This window comes from Aythya marila (assembly GCF_965140915.1).
Source record: "Aythya marila genome assembly, chromosome: 1".
NCBI lineage: Eukaryota > Metazoa > Chordata > Aves > Anseriformes > Anatidae > Aythya > Aythya marila.
In genome coordinates this window covers 93,147,014-93,166,605 of record NC_139042.1, presented here as the reverse complement: position 1 = coordinate 93,166,605, position 19,592 = coordinate 93,147,014, and the positions used below count along the sequence as shown (strand labels likewise).

At 37.7% G+C, this 19,592-nt stretch overlaps 1 protein-coding gene across 1 annotated transcript in view; it reads right to left on the bottom strand.

The window, feature by feature from the left end:
- Positions 1-19,592, bottom strand: part of DSCAM (DS cell adhesion molecule) — a gene marked incomplete at both ends in the record, with an annotated part of 475,148 nt that overhangs the window by 386,932 nt on the left and 68,624 nt on the right. The window contains 2 exons of the mRNA XM_082772650.1: positions 9,044-9,190; positions 14,424-14,741. Of these exons, the coding sequence (XP_082628776.1) occupies positions 9,044-9,190; positions 14,424-14,741 (465 nt within the window). The remainder of the gene's footprint in view (positions 1-9,043; positions 9,191-14,423; positions 14,742-19,592) is intronic.

Genomic DNA, 19,592 nt, shown 5'->3' with positions numbered 1-19,592 from the left:
AGTGTGATAAGGTTGCCCTTGAGCCTTCTTTTCTCCAGGCTAAAACAAAGTTTTGCATGGGGAAGCTATATTAGAAGAGTCCCTCCAGGGCACCACAGTGAAGAATAAACCCTTCACAGAAAGAGAGAATGAAACCCAAGCTTAGAGCTGAAGCCACAAAGATATACCAAGAGGATGCATCTCCTAATTCATAATACCTTACAGTCCTCTCCAGCACATCCCTGGTGTCGGGTTGCTCCCTCCTGAGCTGCTTTTAATTCTTCATGACTGCATCCAACTGTGGCCCAGCTTCAGAGATCAGGGTTTGAAATGTTCTGTTTTGGTAATGATGTCTATTGGCCATGGCTCCCTGTGAGACAGAGGTGCCTAGCCCTAGGATGAGGGACCTGGCCCATGGGTTTAGCCCCATCTTGGTTAGGGCTCATCCCCCACCATGCTGCTGCAGAAGGGCTCAAGGAGGATGGCCACTCACCTGAGACATCAGAAGCATGGGCATGAATTTTTAACTCCTCTGTTCACTGAAGCAGCAGTTGCTTTTGCTCTACTTCACTGCACAAGATGTGCAATCTTAGTTTTACGTGGAGGTGAAATTCCTGTATTAATTCATATTGAGTGCACACAAAAGTCAGAGAGAAAAGTAGCAGTGAAGAGAGAGAACAGTAAGGGCTTTTTGTAATCCATATTGAATTAGTCACTTTAAAATGAGTGGTGAGTATTCCATGATGGTATCAGAATAAAGACAGGACCACTCAGATGGAGGTAGAGAGGAGAAAACTTGCAGGTGTAAAAAAAAAGAAAAGGATACGATAAGGCAGGAGAGAATAGTTGCCATAGATATATACCTACTTCCTTCATTCCATGCACCCATAATTCTCTCTGGCAGCTACATGATTAATTCAAAGATTTATTGATTTTTTTTTTCTTGCTCAATCCTGCTGACCTGCTTTTGTTGACAGGTCTGTGCAGATCACACTCCTTCACCAGCTGAAAGCATGGCATCACGTTGGGCTCCGTGGCCTGCAGTAAACATTTTGACTCATTCAACATAAACAGTATTTGAGTGCATGGTAAAAATATGGAGAGTTTATTTCAAACAAAAAAAAAAAACATGAACTAGCAAACTGAGAGACTTTTTCTTTTTTTTTTTTTCCATGAAAAACAATATCTAATATCAATTTCAGTGCAATTTTATTGAGGAAAAAAAAAAACATCTAAGCACTTCAATCTCTCTTCTTCTGCATTCTGACTTTTGTGAGAAATTCACTAGCTTTAAGTTTTCTACAAAACCAAAGAAATTTGAGACAGCCACTGTTTACATCAAAAAGTATTTAGCCTTTGGATCCACAACCTTGCTGCATCAGAGCACAGCATGCTCCACCACAGTGCAGTCACACAGCCTGAGCTCACCTATCAGATCACAGACAGTAAAAATTCACTTGGATTCTAACTAAAATATTTCCTGGTCCTCATCATAAACTTTGTCTGAAGAGAAAACATACATACTGGTATTAAAATATGCCTCTACAATTTAGCTACCCAGGTGAAACAGCAGAGATGGGATGCTGATGTCAAAGATCTACCCCACAGGCACTTCATTTTTTTCTAATGATTCATTCTTCTAATGAACCTTTCAGATATAAATTTGCTCTCATTGGGGAAGACAAACCAAATGAGCATCTGTATGACTATCTATAGTTCTAAAAATTTGCAGGCTTATCCACAGTGAAAACATTGTGCTGTACAACGATATTTTGCTGGAAATCAGTTAGCTAGTACAACAAGCGTCTCTTTTTGTTTCTTACAGATGTCACTTGTTAGGAGTCTCCTTGATGCATTAAAAACAACAATAATACAGATCAATATCATGGCTGGTGGTGGTTTTGACATTTTACCCCTCTCAGAGTGCAACTAAACCACATACGTAGGTGAAAGCTGTATGGTACAATGCGTCCTGGGCAGTAAGGCATGCACTCATTAAAATGAATCTCATGCATCGATTTTGTCCCCTCACAGCAAAACTGTCAGAGCTCATTGGCTGTTTGCTCAGGTTAGATAGGATTTTGTTGGGAAACCCCAGCGTACAGCACTTAATTTGGTCATCTGTTCATCTGTTACCATTCAAGGTGACAAGATCACAAGCTACTAGCAAAGCAGATTATAAAGAAGAAAACACTGCTATGACCACTACTAAATAAAATAAAAAGCATTTATATAAGCATATATATCACCCACATATATTACTGTTCCTTGCCCATTGGTGTGAAGTTTGATAGTAGTAGGTCTTGCTGTCTAAATATCACCAAAAAAAAATATCCTGTATATCATACCAAGTCAATACATATATTGCTTCAAATATTCAGGAAAATTGTATAAACCAAAACCTGCTTTAAGAGTTGTGAACAAAGAACAAAGGCAAAATGGAAAATTGAGTGAACCCCTATGAAGATTAGCAGTCGGTCTGCTCTGATTTCACCTTTAATAAAGATTTGGTAAACACCACATTAATTAAAGTGCAGCCCATATTTATTTAGAGGTTTTAGAAAAACCCCAAAGAGAATTAATATTTCAGGAACAGAGGCCAGAAAGGTCTGGCCAGATGATAAAATGGGATTCACCCCATGAAAATGAATGAAACTTCAAGAACATTTGGAGGGAAGATCATACGACAGATATTTCCAGTGAGAAACTAACTGTGCCACTGAATTCAACCATGCTGAAAGAAACCTCTTCATGACCTGCAACATCAATAACAAGGTGGTAAAACAGAACAGTTGAGGCATCACATGTAATAATGTTTTGTGTGGTCCAACAGACTCTTAGGCCTGTAGAGATCCATGATAGGTATCTATATATGTGGGTGTATACACTTACACACACTCATGGAGATGGAAAGAGAGAGAGAAATGTGTATCAATAAACCATATCAAATATTTGAAGCCCTAACAAAGAAAGCAGAGTTACAACCTCCCTCTCTCCCTCTCTTTTCAATTAATTCACAACAGCACAAGATGTAATTCTGAAGGGGGCCTGAATCCAATCAAGATTTCATGCTTCTTAATTGAGTAAGCACAGAAAAAAAAAAAATAGATGGTTGAGAAAAAATAAAGAAAGAGGATTGAGGGGGTGTTGGATGTATTTTATTTTTTTATTTGTTTTTAAAGTGAATAGAAGGAAAGGATACCTCCAACTGATGGAAGTAGAGGGCCATCCAAAACAGAGGAAAAAAAGATTACAACATACTTGTCCCCTAGACACATTTTGTTACTGAAACGCCAGTAATATTATTACTAATTGCAAAGCATACTAGTATTAAATATGCTGGCTGGAGTGAGACAAAACAAATTTCAGCTTTCAGCACTTTAGGCAATAAGATACCACACTGAGGTACTGTTTTCTTCCCTGTCTCTCACAAATACCCACCCTCAGAGCAGCCACAATATCCAGTCATGCCAAAGAAGATCCGCAAGTTCCTTCTCTGAGGACAACAATAGTGTCTGTGATATTAACAATTCAATTTCACATGTATGCTTCCTGTGACAGTTAAATGCAAACTCCTTTGCCTACAGTCTTATCACCTATCTTCTGTGCTATCAAAATACAAGCCTATGACATGCGAGTCAGATGCTGTCCGTCTTCATCCCTCCAAGCTACTCTAAACATCTATAAAGCCATGGAACCCCTTGCATCCAATCCTATTTACCCCTCTGCTCTAATTTTAGAATGACTAGTCTGATCAAAATACTCCAGTGTAATGTCTCAGGAAACAATGGACCGTATGCTGCAGAGTAGCCAGAAGAAAGGTCCTTCAATGAAGAGCTGAGGTACATTGCCTTGTTCTGTTACAATCCTGGTTTACAGTGAGTCAAAGCAAAGCATTAAAATGTTTGCACAACCAGGAAGTGCTAAGTTTTTACTGTCTCCACTTTCTAGGATTCTGAAATAGTCTGATCTTAAAAGAATGGTGCTCTTAGGAAAAAATGAAGGTAAAGAGACATTTCTTAAATAATGTAGCAAATGACTTTTTCCAAAGTCCCATAGGAAAACAGCTTTGTTGAAAGAGAAAGTGAGGAAGCTGCATATTGTCTTTAGGGATGGGCATGTGCACTTTACACCTCTTCAAGAAGCTTAAAAAACACATTACTGCAAAAGCAAAACTACAGTCTGACCTGAGCATTGCTGAAAACTACACACATTATCTTTCCAGGGAGTCAAGGAAGTTCAGTAGATATAGGAGTCTGACTGCTTTATTTTCTGCCCTATCACAATTTTGAATAGCAGGTTTAAATCCCATTGCCATCTTTCTGATAGAAGGTAGTTTACACTCATAACTTTTTTTGTTTTATATACATTGCCAAAGTGTAAAAAATCACACTTCAGCCAACTGCACCTGGACCGAGAAAAAAGCTTGCATCTAAGAGCAGTCTGTGGCATACACTGAGTGTCTGCTGAATGCTTGTTGTTTGGCAACCATGTTTAAGCCCTGACATCAAACCAAAACAAGAAAGATCACATCTCATCTCTACTAGACACAGCCTCAATCAAATGGCTGGACTTAACCAGTGTGATCATCAGTAATAATCTAATTCTGAGCACAGGTCTCTGCACACAGGACCACTCTTTATAAAGAGAGATTTCTTCTTCCCCTCTATGTACAAACCTCATAGCTGGAAAATAAGAAAAAATGAAAAAAAAAGTGATCACTCTATGTAAACAGAATCAGTGTTGTAATCTCCAAACCCCAGCACAAACAAAAACTGCAGTGCTGCATTTCAGATGCCGCCACGTGATAACTACTGGCAAACATTGACTGCTTGCTGTCAACCGCAGCAGTTCAGAAAAGCCCTCTGTGCAGAAAGAGATCCAACAGCCTCTGAGCCTTTTAAAGACAAGACTTGAGGAATGGCATGTAAATAAATAATGCAATTCATTACATCAAATGTAGGTCATTGTACATCAGTGACACTTCTCAAACTGTGGTCCACTGTGTCTAATTTCTGGCCGAAGTAAAGTGTGCTGTCTGAAAGGCTCATCGGCTGTCGTCTGCATGTCAGTCAAAGTCCTTCGGGGAGCTGTGTTCCATTCATGCTTACACACCTTTCATTCGAGCTGCTATTCTTTCTGGACAAATTTAAATATGTCATGGTGCACAGTTGTTATTATCTGTCTCTCTTCTGCCTTTTTAAAGCAGTTGCATTCTATGTATATCGGACAGATTCTTGCAAGGTATGTCATTAGACAGGAAAATAGGAATTCAGAAAGGTTAGGGCATGAACCTATTCATGATCCTGCTCATGGCACTAAGGTATTCAGATACTTGGAAAATGCCTCATAGTTATCAGCACCAGGATAGCATTCATAAAGAAAATACAGTATGTAGTCACTGACCAAAATTTAATCTTCAGCCTTTCTCTTGGTTTCCATCTGTTCTTCATTCTTCTCTTTTCTGTCTCTTTGTTGATCCTTTCTACTGACCTTTATTTTTAATAATTCCTTTCTGCCTTCTTTCCCCTACAACCACACCCATCCTTTGCTCTCTCCGGGGCTAATTAACACATGAACGGACTCTGCTCTTTGTTTTCACCCAGACAGAGCAGAATCAGCAGTTATTATGTCTTTGCCTTCCTCTCTAGTCCAGCTTCACTATTTTGTGTGTGAAGAACAAAGACAAGACAAGCCATAGTCTCCCACCTGCCTCGCAGTTGCTCAACAGCAGCAGGAGCACAGTCTGCACCCATGACACATTTCTACGCTATCATTCCTCTTTTTTACAGCTGTAGCCTGCAAAAACGTACTTCATTGCATTCTTTGGTCCTGCAGGGCCTATGCTGTTTTCAATGGTTACAAGGTCAACACAAAACAGGTTCCAAAAGTCTATTTCTGTGGGAATGGTTTGTGAAGGAGAGCAATGAGAAGGAAAGGAAACATGACCTTTAAGCAAGCTGTATGCAGTTATCAGTCATACAACATTAGAGGATTATTTAAGCTTTTATGTTTAGTGTCATCTAATGAAAATGCATAAGAGCTGGTGACTGATGCAAATACAAGGCAGAAAACTGCATATTATTACACTGTTTATAATTCAAGTGAATTTCAGACTCAGTTTCAAGTCAACTGACAATATACAACTCTTCAGACAAGAAGCATCTTCCTGAAAAAAGATCCTGAAGATACGGCTGCAGAGCTTTGTACAGTGACAACATGCACTTTGCACGTTCACAAAGACTTCTCAAAATTGCTGTTGGTCCTTCTATTTTGCCAGCATTTTAGAGATTGCTAGGCACTACACACACCACTGGAATGTTTGATTCCTTTTTCTAGGAGACACAGATGGGAAAATTAGATATATTTCATGCATTTGTAGTGGACTTATAACTGCAAAGGCCTGTTGCTGTTCTTATCTGTGTCTATCGTGAGAGCATGCATTTCTACCCTAGCAGTCAGAATGGTGCTACAGATATTCAGGTATATGAAATATTTTATACAAATATGATATAATAATAAAATATAATTTTATCATTATATATAATTCTATAAAAATAAAATATAATTTTATTCTAAATTATACTGGGAAGAATTGCACTGGGACTAAGACCTTCCAGAAGAAAAGTTTGTCTGTTAAACCACTCACATAAGAAGCCTCACCACTTTTTTTTGTTGTTGTTGTCTTGGGAAACAAAAAACAAACAATCAAAAACAAACAAACAAAAAACATGCTGATAATGATTGTATAAGTAGGCATATAAATTTCCTCAGAATACTGATCATTAGTGGAAAATGGCTCAATAGCTGTGTTACATCTTGCATCTTATTCATCAGCACTGACATTCCAAGAAGACATGCTTGATCAATATCCACCATTTGAGTTCATGGCCAGATTATTGCAAAATTGATTACGAGCAAAACTCAATGCAATTTTAATATATGTATATATATATTATATATAAAACACATGGGCTCTGGTTTTTAAATGCTGTCACTATTAAGTTGCATTTAAAGACTGTAAGTGGTAAACAAACAAATCTTACAATCATTTTGGTTAAACTGGAGCAACGTTTTCCTATTGCACAACAGATAGCATCAAACTGTAATCTAACCTGGGATTTCATCTCTGAAACTAAATCTTTTATGTGATATGATCCAATATGTTAAACAGATATTTTAGGTTTCTAACTGTCAAAGTAAGGGATAGTGAGATAATTAGAAACTGTTTTTAAGTATTGAAAACTGTAATAGTTTCTTAGTGATAGTACCCTAGTCAACAAGAACCATGGCAGTCTCTGTGGTTAAACGTTGTTATGCACTTTTATCCCCCAGAAGTCTGAAGGATAAAATCAAGATAGACTAACTAGGATGAAATTATCTTAACAAAGCAGTCATGATGGTCTGCAGAAATGTCACACTTTCTTCCCTAAAGAAGGGGTTACAGAGACCTGTATGTCCTAGTCCTTATTCCTGAAGAAAAAATATTAATGTTTTCTTGTAATATAAAATGAATGAATTTTAAAAAATCTTAAAGTAGTTAACTATGTAGGTATACATATTCTTTCTGTCAACCAATTCTCTTATGGACAGATGTATATGAACCATCTATTAGCCTATTTTAAGATGAAGCCAAGGAGACGCATCCACCCACTGTTGGATTAGATAACCTTAACCATAGTTCTGTATTTTCATAAGCAGAATAATAGAAAGCTCATTATTACGTTCACTACAACCTTACTATATTGGTTGAGTTGTTCCACTGGTGAGTTCTACAGTTCAGATTTTAAAAACCTGTTTGTGGAGACACGTTTATGTCTGCTGCCCAGTGACAAAAATAATATGCCAGACCAAAATCCAGGAACGTAACAATGTAGATTTACCAAGCTTAAACAACATGGCAGTAATATAGGATAACTGATCATGAATTATCTTGCACTTAAATAGCTATCAAATCTTTAGAGAGCTATTTAGAATATTAAAAAACAACCAAAAAATGCTTATGTAAGAAATCAATAAACTACCGAGAGAAATAAAATCTACAACATGAGTCATATAAAAACATAAATATTTCCATCAATGTCACATTTGTCAGAAACGAAAGATTATTAATTTGCTGAGAAGTGAAAAAACATTACCCCACATTGTAGGATCATAAACACAAACACACTCTTAAACATCCTCTGTAGCAACATTTAACTTAAACTATTTTTCCTGTTGTGCACTACCCTGGAACAATATATTTCAAATTCCTGTACATGTAAATCATTTGTATGTATACCTACAGAAGCACTGTGTGTAATATATAATTTAGATACGTACCATACTAAAAATATGTTTAATGTATATATATAGTCTCTTATGAATTTCTTAAAATGCTTATGCTTTAAAATGCTGGATATTCCCTGCTTGAAGTCCCTGTACTTCCTAAGCAATACCACAAATTGGCAGTAAATAGATTAATACATATAACTTTTAGAATAGATTTTTTCACTTCAATGTGTTTGGCTTACAGCCCAGTTTGCAATGTGCCTAAGACTCCAGTGTTACCTAAGAAAATATTTTAGATAAAAATATTATGAAAGTATGACTACCAATTACATACCACATTTAAACATAAACTTAAACTCAGAATTTCTTTAATCAACATTACTACTGAAAAACAATTACACCTAAACACATTTTATGACACTCAAATTTATTTGGCATGTAGTGGGGGTTCCTTATCAAAGTTAAAACATAAACCTATTGCTACAGTACCAGGAAGCTAATTTTATGTCTGGCATAAAACAAAAAACATGTTATTTCCCCCTCAAGCATGCTAGAACAAGTAGGGCTGTCTAAAACCTTCATGTCACACACAGTCATAAGGATGCAGCAGCGCTAATGTGAAATATGTTACTGCAAAGATGACACACCATTCAGCTATAATTGATTCAAAGCAAACATTAGGCATTTTTGGAAAAACAAACAAACAAAAAAACAACAACAACAACAACAACAACAAAAAAACAGCAACCACAGCTGCCATTGCCAAGTGGCAAAGAAAGCCATAAAAGCCTACCTGAGACAAGCGAGACTGTGTCTTTCTCCCATGAGACAACAGTGATGTATGCCTCCACAGAGGAGGGGATAATGCACTTGAACACTGCTACATTGCCTCTCATGGCTTTCTGGTCCTCCACACGGACTGTATAGGGTTCCCGTAAAACTGAAAACAGAAGTACATGTTTCGTTAAAGAAATCATAATCACACATACCTCCTAATTCTTAGGTTAGAATCACAAAGTTCCCCCAGGAATGTTATTCAGGTGTGACTTTTTTTTTTTTTAATCTGATTAAATTATATTGCGAGGCTGACTGCAAAATAATTAAAAAAAAAAAAAAAAAAAAGAGGCCAGATCTTTGCATTTACTCCAAATTTGCACTTCACCATGTTTTTGTGTTCCTTCCCTATGTCATCCTGGGAGCAAAGAGAAAGAATTTTGCAAGAACTGCATATTTATATAGGCAGTTAAGTCTTCAGCTGCTTGTCTTGTTTCTCGTGCCACCTTTTCCATCACAAATTTTTTTCTGCTCTATCAAAAGGTATAAATTACATACAACTACTGTGGGTGAATAAGGCATCCAATGTGTAGAAGAGAAGGACAGTGTCATCGAGGATTTTGAAAAACTGAAAGAGAAAATCGATGCAAGCATGTAGTGGGTTTATGTGACAAGGTTTTGGTAGCAGGGGGCGGCAGGGGTGCTTTCTGTGAGAACAACCCAGAAGCTGCCCCATGTCAGGTAATGGGCCTGCCACTGGCCAGAGCCAAGCAAATAAGCATTGTTGTTTGCGCCTCTGTGAGAGCATATTTAAGTGTGCGTGTGCGGGGGGGGGATTGGAAGGGGGAGATTAAAAAAAAAAAAAAAAAAAAAATTGGCACAACAGCAGCTGGGAGAGTGAGGAGTGAGAAGCAGCCCTGCAGACCCCAAGGTCAGTGACAGGAAGCACTTCAGATGCTAGAGCAGCATTTCTCCTGCAGCCTGCGGAGAGGCCCCTGGTGGAGCAGGCTGTCCCCCTGCAGCCCATGGGTCCCACTTGAACAGATCTCCACGCTGCAGCCTGTGGAGGAGCCCCCCGTGGAGCAGGTGGATGTGGCCTGGAGGAGGCTGCGGCCCATGGAGAGCCCCCGCAGGAGCAGGCCCTGGGCTGGAGCTGCAGCCCATGGAGAGGAGCCCACGCAGGAGCAGGAGGCCTGGGGGGAGCTGCTGCCCATGGGGGACCCGTGCTGGGGCAGTTTGCTCCTGGGGGATGGCTGGACCCCGTGGGATGGAGCCGTGTGGAAACAGTGCTTGAAGAGCTGCTGCCCGTGGGCAGTCCCCACAGGCTCAGTTGGGGAAGGACAGCATCCCGTGGGAGGGACCCCATCATTGGAGCAGGGGAAAAGAGTGGCTGAGAAGGAGCAGTGGAGATAAAGTGCTGTAAAACTGATTGCAGCCCCTATTCTCCTGTGTCACTCAGAGAGAGGAGGTGGAAGAGAGTGGATGGGGGGAAGGTGTTTTTGGTTTCTTCCCTTTGTTTCTCACTTCTGTTGGTCGTTAGTAATAGGCAATAAATCTTACTGTATCTCCCTATGCTGAGTCTGTTTTGCCTGTCACAATAATTGTTGAGTGATCTCCCTGTCCTTATCTCAAATGTTGAGCTCTTTGCATCATATTTTCTCCCCCTTTCCCTTCAAGGAAGGGGAGTGAGAGTGTGGTTGTGGTGGAGCTCAGCTTCCCCCTTGAGTAAAACTACCACAAAATGACAGCCAGAGAAAAAGCAAAGTGTTTCTGAGACACGGAGAAATGATAGCAGGTAAGGTAAGAAATGCATTCAGTTGACCAGCAGTGAAAGAAATAAGCCAGTGATAAGAAAACAGAAACTGTGTTAGGGAGTTGTTTCAAATAGCAAAGTTGAGAGCACTGAGATCCAGGATGTGATTTGACTGGAAAATGGAAGAATTAAATAATTAGCCAAAGAGAAAAAAAGAACATGACAAATTCTTAACACCAAACTAGTATTGCTGGGATGAGATGAAGTTTCACTGAGTAAAAGAATGGAAAGAAGGAAAACTGACACTGAAACAATGCAATGAAGAAGGAGGGGTAAAAAGCCTTCAAGTAATAGTTAACAGAGGAGAAGATAGAGCATAGAAGAAACATGTTATATACTGCAAGTAGTAGTGAGTGGGTAAGACAAGAAGGACAAGCAGTACTGTAGCACCTCCACAGTATCATAAGGTGAAGGTGCAAGAAAATAAATCACTGCAGCCAACATACATGTAATTATGTATCTTGAGGTAGTGGTGAAGTGAGAGTTTCAATGAAAATAGGGGTGAATGCATTGTAAAACGATGTGTCTGAGGCATGTATGTGTCTGAAGGTAAAAATTATTGCCAAGAACAATCCCAGTGCAGCAATGTAACTAAGTCAGCAATGCTGACCAGTGGCCCTTCTTGCCCATATACCCTGCCTGCAAACATACACTGAGCTCTACCAATTACAATCTAGACTTAAGAGCCAGTAAGTGCTTTTGTGCATGTATTTCAATACACCAGGAGCATAGGAATTTTTAAAGGTCACTTCTACTCAGTGTCTTTAAAGAAAACAAACAAACAGTGTACTGAAGTGTAACTGTATTTTTCACAAATGCAAACAGTAGCAAGTTTTTAGGTTTAGTGCCACCACTGTGAGAAGGAAGACCAGAATTCTCCATCCCTACCTCAACCCTAAACAAGACTGTAGCAATATAGCAGTTAGGAACTGTAGCCAAAAGTGAATAAATTTAATGATAAATTAAATATTGTTTGTTTTTGTGTTTTGTTTTGTTTTTTTTTAAAAAATCAAGATAAATCCATCTTCTGTGATAAGATAGACTACTCAAAAAAAAGTCAACAATTTCTTTTTAATCAAAAAGATATTTTTATTAACCCTATTATAAACACACCTTTGATAAAGACACAGTTGCTGAACTGATAATATTATAAGTACCTTTAATGTAATGAATTTACAACGGTGGTTGCCCTGTAATGAAGCAGTCCCCCCAATCTTTTTCTACACTGGAGGGAGTGTTCCAGAGAACATAGGTCATATATATGAGGCTGACTTTTGACTAATGCTCACACTCCATCATTTACAGGCAAGTGTTGTTTTTTTATTTTTATTTTTTTATTATTATTATTTTTAACAGCAATATCCTAACACACTGCTAAAGATGTGGTTTTTTTTGTTTGTTTGTTTGTTTGTTTCCCAAAACTTCTGGCCATTTTGAAAATCTCCTGTATTATTTTAAAGCTGACTGACCAGTTGATATTTCCATAAGCAAACACAGAAACCACCTGTAGGGCACAAAAACTGGAAAGAGGTTTATTATTCACTTCTTTGTTTGAGAAATTTACATTACTGGGATTTCAGAGGCTCCTCAGTTATTTCCAGATAATAGTTTGCCAGTTCCCATGGATGTTTTGCTGATTGTTTTGAAAATCCCAATTCCCAGAGACATGAATATATACGAAAACTTCAGTCTTTTCTAAAGTAAATAAATAAATAAATAGGTCCCTGCCATTATTGCACGGAAAAACTTGAAGGTGAAAGGGAGGTAAACGCCTTTATTCCGTTGTCAGACTGGTCTGGAAGAGAGCTAAGTCTGTCTTTTTTTAGCTATAGGTTTATCTCTTTAGAGTGTTTTTTTTTTGATTTTCTGTTTCATTTGGTTTGGGGAGAGGGGAAGGAGTGGGGTGCATCATATGCAAAAACACCATAATCATCAGGAAGTAAGAATGCTTATCTCTACTACCATTTGAACAGAAATGTGACTGAAAGTAATACAAAAACAAATGAAGTTTATCATTTCATCTTTGAGCTCCACAGGGTTTACCATCTGAACATAAAATACATTTACTGTTACACATAGGAGACTTTCTCAAAACTGTATATTCCTTTCTCTGGAGATTATTAAAGTCTCCAAGACAATAGATACTGTCTCCTGTCAGGCACAACAACAGCTCTGGCACACAACAGTGGTCCATAGGAAGAAAAGAGACTTGTATAACTTACTATCCAAGCTTCAGATTATCTATATAAATAATGGACCAAGAGGTAAGACGCTAAAAAGGAGAGGAAACGGTGTTAAAAAAAAAAAAGGCATTTCTGACTTGGCCTAAAAACAGTTGTTAGTTTATTGTACCTATTGCAAAGTCTTTTTTCATACCCTGCTTCCGTTTGGGAGGTTTTTCCTCTGAAGCAGGACAGGGAGACTTCTTTTGGAATTCCATGGATAAATGGGTCAATGCTGAGCAATGGACACAGCCACATTCTATCATCTAAATCCTATGCTTTCATAACTAAATGAGTATTAGTTCGGAGCCTTACCTAACAAAGTTGTGAGTTTTAGCATTCTTTATAACATCTCATTAGTTTATCTGAAAAAATAGAAAAATTGGAAACAATGCCCCAAAAGTACAAAACTGGGATGTATTAACAAATCCACAAAGGACAACCAATATTATGTTCTTCCTAAATATAAGTGTGACAGATATCATGTCCAAAAATTCATTAAACAAAATACAGAAATACAAAAACAAACAAAAACAAACAAACAAACAAAAAAACAGAACCAAACTCGCCTTCTAATTGACTATAAACTACTAATCTCTGAATAGTAGCTTATTTTTAAGAAAAGCAGAAAAAAATCTCTTACTTACAAACAAGAAGTCAAAGTCTACTTGGTAACTGTTCGCGGTTTTCCCTACATAAATCCTGTGAAGGCATATTTCCAAATAAAAGATACTTCTTTTCTAAGAAAAGACTATCACAGCTCCACCACCACCAACAACAAAAAGTCTATGAAAATTTGCATTAGGCAAAGGTCAGCTTCCAGACTAGCTTTTTTTTTTGTTGTTTCTTTGAATATTTTAATTAGCTGAAGTGGGTACACAAAACCTTCAAAAAGTATGCATATGTTTATGCATTGTAACAAAAAGTCTGATTTTGATCCCTCTTTAATTCTCTACTGTTTGACCCAGTCTGCACACACCAAGAAGGGATGTGATTAGGCAAGCATTTCACTTTTTTTCCAAATATTATACAAAATCCTAGCAATACCAATTCCTTCTCTCTCACAGCTTTTTAATGAGTAAGCATGGTCTGATTAATTACTTCATTATTGGTTCATTTTTCCGTATACTTGTCCAGAAGCTCAACTGATTATTATCTTTGGAAAACTAACTTTTCACCATCAAAATAAAATCAAATCTTGAAGACAGAAGAATACACTATCTTACTTAATATTCTGAGAGTTTCAAAGGTTACCATTTTGGCCCATCTCCTTTGATGCAAGACTACTGGCTACTCACTGCCTGAAACACCCAAATTTCCTCCCACCTTGATCCCATTTGAGCCACATAAAAGACTGTACTTACCGGCCTTAATGTGAACATCCTGACTTCTGATTTTCCCTGAAGGATTTTCAGCTGTGCAATAGTAAGTGTTATCATGGATTAAGTTATTAAAGCTTGAAGGAGGGAAGGGGAAAATTTGGAGAGTGCCATTGGGGTGGACGTGGCGGATCCCTGGGACATCGTAGATCTCCTCGCCCGTTGCTAGATACCATCTGAGCGTCACAGGGGGGATCCCTGCTGCTGGACAGGGTACCAATGTCCCTGTGGTGCTAGCAAACACTACCTCTTGCAGAGATGCATTGACAAAATATAGACTGGCGTGTAGATCTTCACTGAAAACTGCAAGACAAAAGAAAGGGGAAAAAAAAAAAAAAAAGACTTTGAAAATCTAGTAAATTTCAGCTACACAAAACAACTTGACTGTTATTTGTCACAACATCAAATGTAAACTTTTATGATGTTAGGGAAGTTAAACAAAATATTTGGATCCTAATGCAAACTGTAATAAAACCTTTCTCATTTTAGGAGAAAATAACACTGAATTAAACCCAATAAACGGTTTGGATACAACGATGAAATGGAGAAACTCCTACTTTGTACTGTGAACTGAAATAAATCTGATCATTTTTGCATTTGCTGATGTAGCATTTTTTGTAACACCAGTAAAAATCTAGTAGTTATCTGATTCCATGAAATTTCTAATATCAAATTCCTGCCTGAAGCATGGGCTGTTTCTGTTAGCACTTACAAATTTATTTTTACAGTCCTTCCATGGCAGAATGATTTATAAAGTAATAAGGAGGACTAAGCAAACAATGAAAAATCCCTGTAAATCCTAAATAGCAATACATGCCTATTTTTAATACAGATACAACTTAATAGATACATTACATAATTGCCCAGGTCTTTCTAACAAAGACTTAAAAACTTAAGTACAAAGCACATTTATTGTAATGGTGGTTCTGCCATCTGTGTGACTGTAGTCCCCTGCCCAACCATGAACAACAGTTTCTGTCACACTGAAACATGTCAGTATTGGTCAGAATACAGGATTAACCCTCTTTCTTTTGCACATTTCCTCCATAGGATATTCAGCTATTACCCAGATGGTCTGAAAGCTTCAGACAGCTTGAAGATGGCCTGACATTTCATCTGAAATACTTTTCTACTGCTCTTCTGCTTGAGAGAAAATCAGCATAAGACAAGATTTTTATTTTTCAGTAAAAAGAGATGTTATCAATAATACCACCCTATAGTATATTTGTATATACAGCTCACCACAAAAATCTACCAATTTTACTAAAAAAGATGCATATTTCAAAATGTGTTGAGTACAGAAGATTCTGACGTGATTTTCCTGTGCAGGTCAAGTAAGAAGTATGTTTTTGAAAATGTGATTATAATTCATCAGGCCCAAGTAAGCATCAACAAGACTGATTTCAGGTCTAACCTTTATTTACACAAGATGGGTGCTATTGTCCTCCAGAAATAACTAGCAATCCCAAGATGAAGCCATGAAGCACTTTGTCTACCTCTGTTACTTAGTTTTGTAATAGCTTGGAACAAAAAATGGACTATTCTCTTTCTCTCTCCAGGCAATTTGAGGGAAGGAGGCATAAGGTGGGAAGAGATTCTTTTCTAAATGTCATCTTGGTGTTGACTGTCAGCAGAGTCCACTTTAAAAGATGTTGGGATTGGCTCTGGAAGTCCCTAGAGAGAGAGAAGTAGGAAAGACTCTCCTAAAGCAATAGGGAAAGATATCTCACATGCAGAAGACAGCCAAATAAAACGACATCGCATAACAAGATGAAAGGCACTTGGAGATTTAGAAAGAACACATTTCAAGCACTGGAGCCAACAATTCCGTGCATACAGATGAGATAGGTGCTAGTTCAGAATAAGTCTTTTGCAAGAAGTTGGCTCAGCTCTAGCAGAAACTTGTGTTTCAGAAAAGCAAAAAGACACATAATAGGACTAAACACAAGAAGAAGCACAGCTGAATAAGATGGTGCCACTTTTACATAATACATTTCTAATTATAGTTGTACTTTGAAGCAGAGAACGGTATTGTTGGTAACATAATAGAGAACTAAAAAAAATAAAATTTGGCATTGTTCATCTGCTCTACAAGCTATTCTCTACAAATACAAGGGAAATCATCAATAGGGCATTTTAATTTTCATTGGCCGAGAAGGTGTTCACATAGAGGTAATAAATACAGTTCACACTGGCCAAATTTTATGTTAAACTGCTTCTCAACATTCATATAAAATGGCAGACTTGCTGGCAAAGAAAGGTGAATACCAAATTGCAAATGCCATAAAAATAGATAATATCGGGAGCTATGTTTGACACTTCTACAGAATCTAACTTTCTAATCGAAATGCAGCACAGCCAAACTAGGGATTCATACTAGCATCACATAACAATGAATTTTTCCAGCTGCTTTGTATCCCCTGTAGAAGCTTTCACTACTTTTGACAAAATTTCCATCCATCAGCCAGCACAATAGTGCTTCGTTTTAAAGAAGCATCTGGTACACATTCATCTTAATGGCAGACAAACACACAAAGATACAAGGAAAATAACTATGGTGCTGTAATATACACACATATACACAATGCTGACAATCCAGATGCATTTTGTAGTGGAAAACAATGCATAAGCTACTTGGATACAATCAACAACAAAAATGAGATTTCAGGGTCTTTTATTAAAAAGATATTTCTCTGCAATTTTCCATAGGAAGAAAGAGATTAGCTAAGTAACAGAACAAGTGATACATCAAAACCTAATTGAAACTGAGGCAAGTAAAAGACGATATGTAATTATATGAATTATATGTTACTTAATGGTAAAATGCAATCCAATTAAACACTGTATTTTACAGTAAACAGCAGCAAACTCAGACTAAAAGTTACAAGGGAGAGAGGTAGGGAAATCTGATGAAAGTTAGAGCTATAAAACAGTGAATAGAAATAGTGATGAACCAAAACAAAGGTAAGAACAGAAGGAGGAAAAAAATATTAGACTCATACTACCTAAATACTGCTCTGAAAACAAGGTTTTTAAAATGTTTTATCTCCAGAACAATGGCTAAAATGACAAGTGCCCAAGCAACAGACATAGGCCTTCCCCAAAAGCTAGTTCTGCAACAATAGGCCCCATGAAACCTCTAAGCTGGACTTCAAATGAGCAGCAGTGGCGTCTGATTACACTTGGCCTGGACAAAAAAAAATATCAGCACTTTGGAATAGATGACATCAGTATCAGTTAGCAGTCCAAGGGAAAGAAAGTCAAAGATTCTTCTGGAAAAAATATTTATTTATTTATTTATTACTGAAACCAATAATACTTGAGGGAAACAGGAGGAAGCCTGCATCTCAGAACTCATTGGGTACCCCAACCCCGAAATGACAAACACAATCTACACCTGTATGCATTTTTTTTCAGGGCAACGAAGTGAAGGTCTTTTTCCTTATCCATATGGTTAGAGAAGCACATAAAGATTTTATCAGATCGATAGACACAGGACAAGAGACATTTCTTGAATCTTAGGCTAAATAGATACCATAATCTTATTCATACAACAAGAATAGGAAGGAAAGATGTATTTTTTGCAAGTTCAGTCAAAATTTCTTAGACTCAACTACTTGAAGTGATAAAGAGAACTGACAAAGTATAATAGCCAAGGAAATTTCTCTTCCTTTTCAGGAGAGACAGCGCTGCCGTGTTCTGCTTAGCAAAGTGCTGAACATGTCAACCGGATACAAATTCTCTTTTAGCACTTGAGAAGTCTCCTGTCAAGTAAGCTGGCTTATTTCAAGACAAGCTGGTCGGTGGGGTTGTAAGTCGATCACACTCAGCAACAGAAAATAAGACTGAGTATTGTGCAGCCAGTTAGTCTGGGTAGACGTAAACAGACTGGACAGACATAGAGACTGGACTAGCTTTTTTAGTTTGTACGGAGGTTAACTTTACTCTTATCTGGTAATGTCACTCCTTGCTTAGGTCTCCAGGACACTATGATCCTACATATACATATGCTGTCGATGCAAAAGTCTTACATAAGAGCCTAGCAAATAACACCTCTGGTATTTCTGCCTACAAGGGTGTCATTTGCCTGGGCTTCATTATATGTTGCACAAGACAAAATAGGCTGAAAATGTTTCTTCATAATCCTTTTTAGTGGATTGAAAGAAGTGTCACCAAGACACCAGAGAGAAGACGCTGCATAAACTACCACACTGAGTCAGGCTTGGGCTTGGTCTGTGTAGGACCTCACATCCTGGAGGGATCAGCACCAGCTACAACACAGATGAAGGATGACCAGAACATACTAGAGCAGCTTAGTGTTGCATATTTCCTTTTCATCATATTCTTTTTCTCTAGTTTTCTTTCTCCAGTTTTAGTAAGTTCAGATAATATTTTTGATTTTTACAGCTAGCTCTTTGTTTTTCAAATTCTTCCACACCCTTCTTTCTATATGCTATATTGACCTCTTAAAGCCACAGTTATCTTTACATGAAAGAACTGAGGTACCTCTGGGTGACAGACAACTCAACATAGTCTTAAAAATATTTGGAAAACAAATCTTAACAATTATTTGATACTTATATTATTTTTCCTGTCCTACTCATAAACTGAGTACTATTCCCACAATGCTTATTCAAGGGGAAAGTTTGGTTCTGAACGAATAGCAACTGAAAAACAAAGGAAAAAATCTCTCCTTATCCTTTTGATTAATCAAATTCAGCATGAAATATAGATAAAAGATATGAATCAAAGTGAAAGTCTGAAGCAAAGAGAGCACTGAGATTATTTAAAAAAAATAAAAATAAAAGTAGAAAATATAAATTATATAATTAAGCAGATGACTCCTCTTCTGCACTACAGCAGGTTTATAGCAACAGCCTTACCAGTCTTACAGCACAGTATCAAGTTTGCCACAGCCCTGGACATTAATATTTCATAGAATCATAGAATATCCTGAGTTGGAAGGGACCCTTAAGGATCATCAAGTCCAACACCTGGCACCACACAGGCCTACCCAAAAGCTTAGACCATGTGACTAAGTGCACAGTCCAATCACTTTTTAAATTCAGACAGGCTCGGTGCAGTGACTATGTCCCTGGGGAGCCTGTTCCAGTGTCTCTTGGTGAAGAACCTCTTCCTGATGTCAAGCCTAAA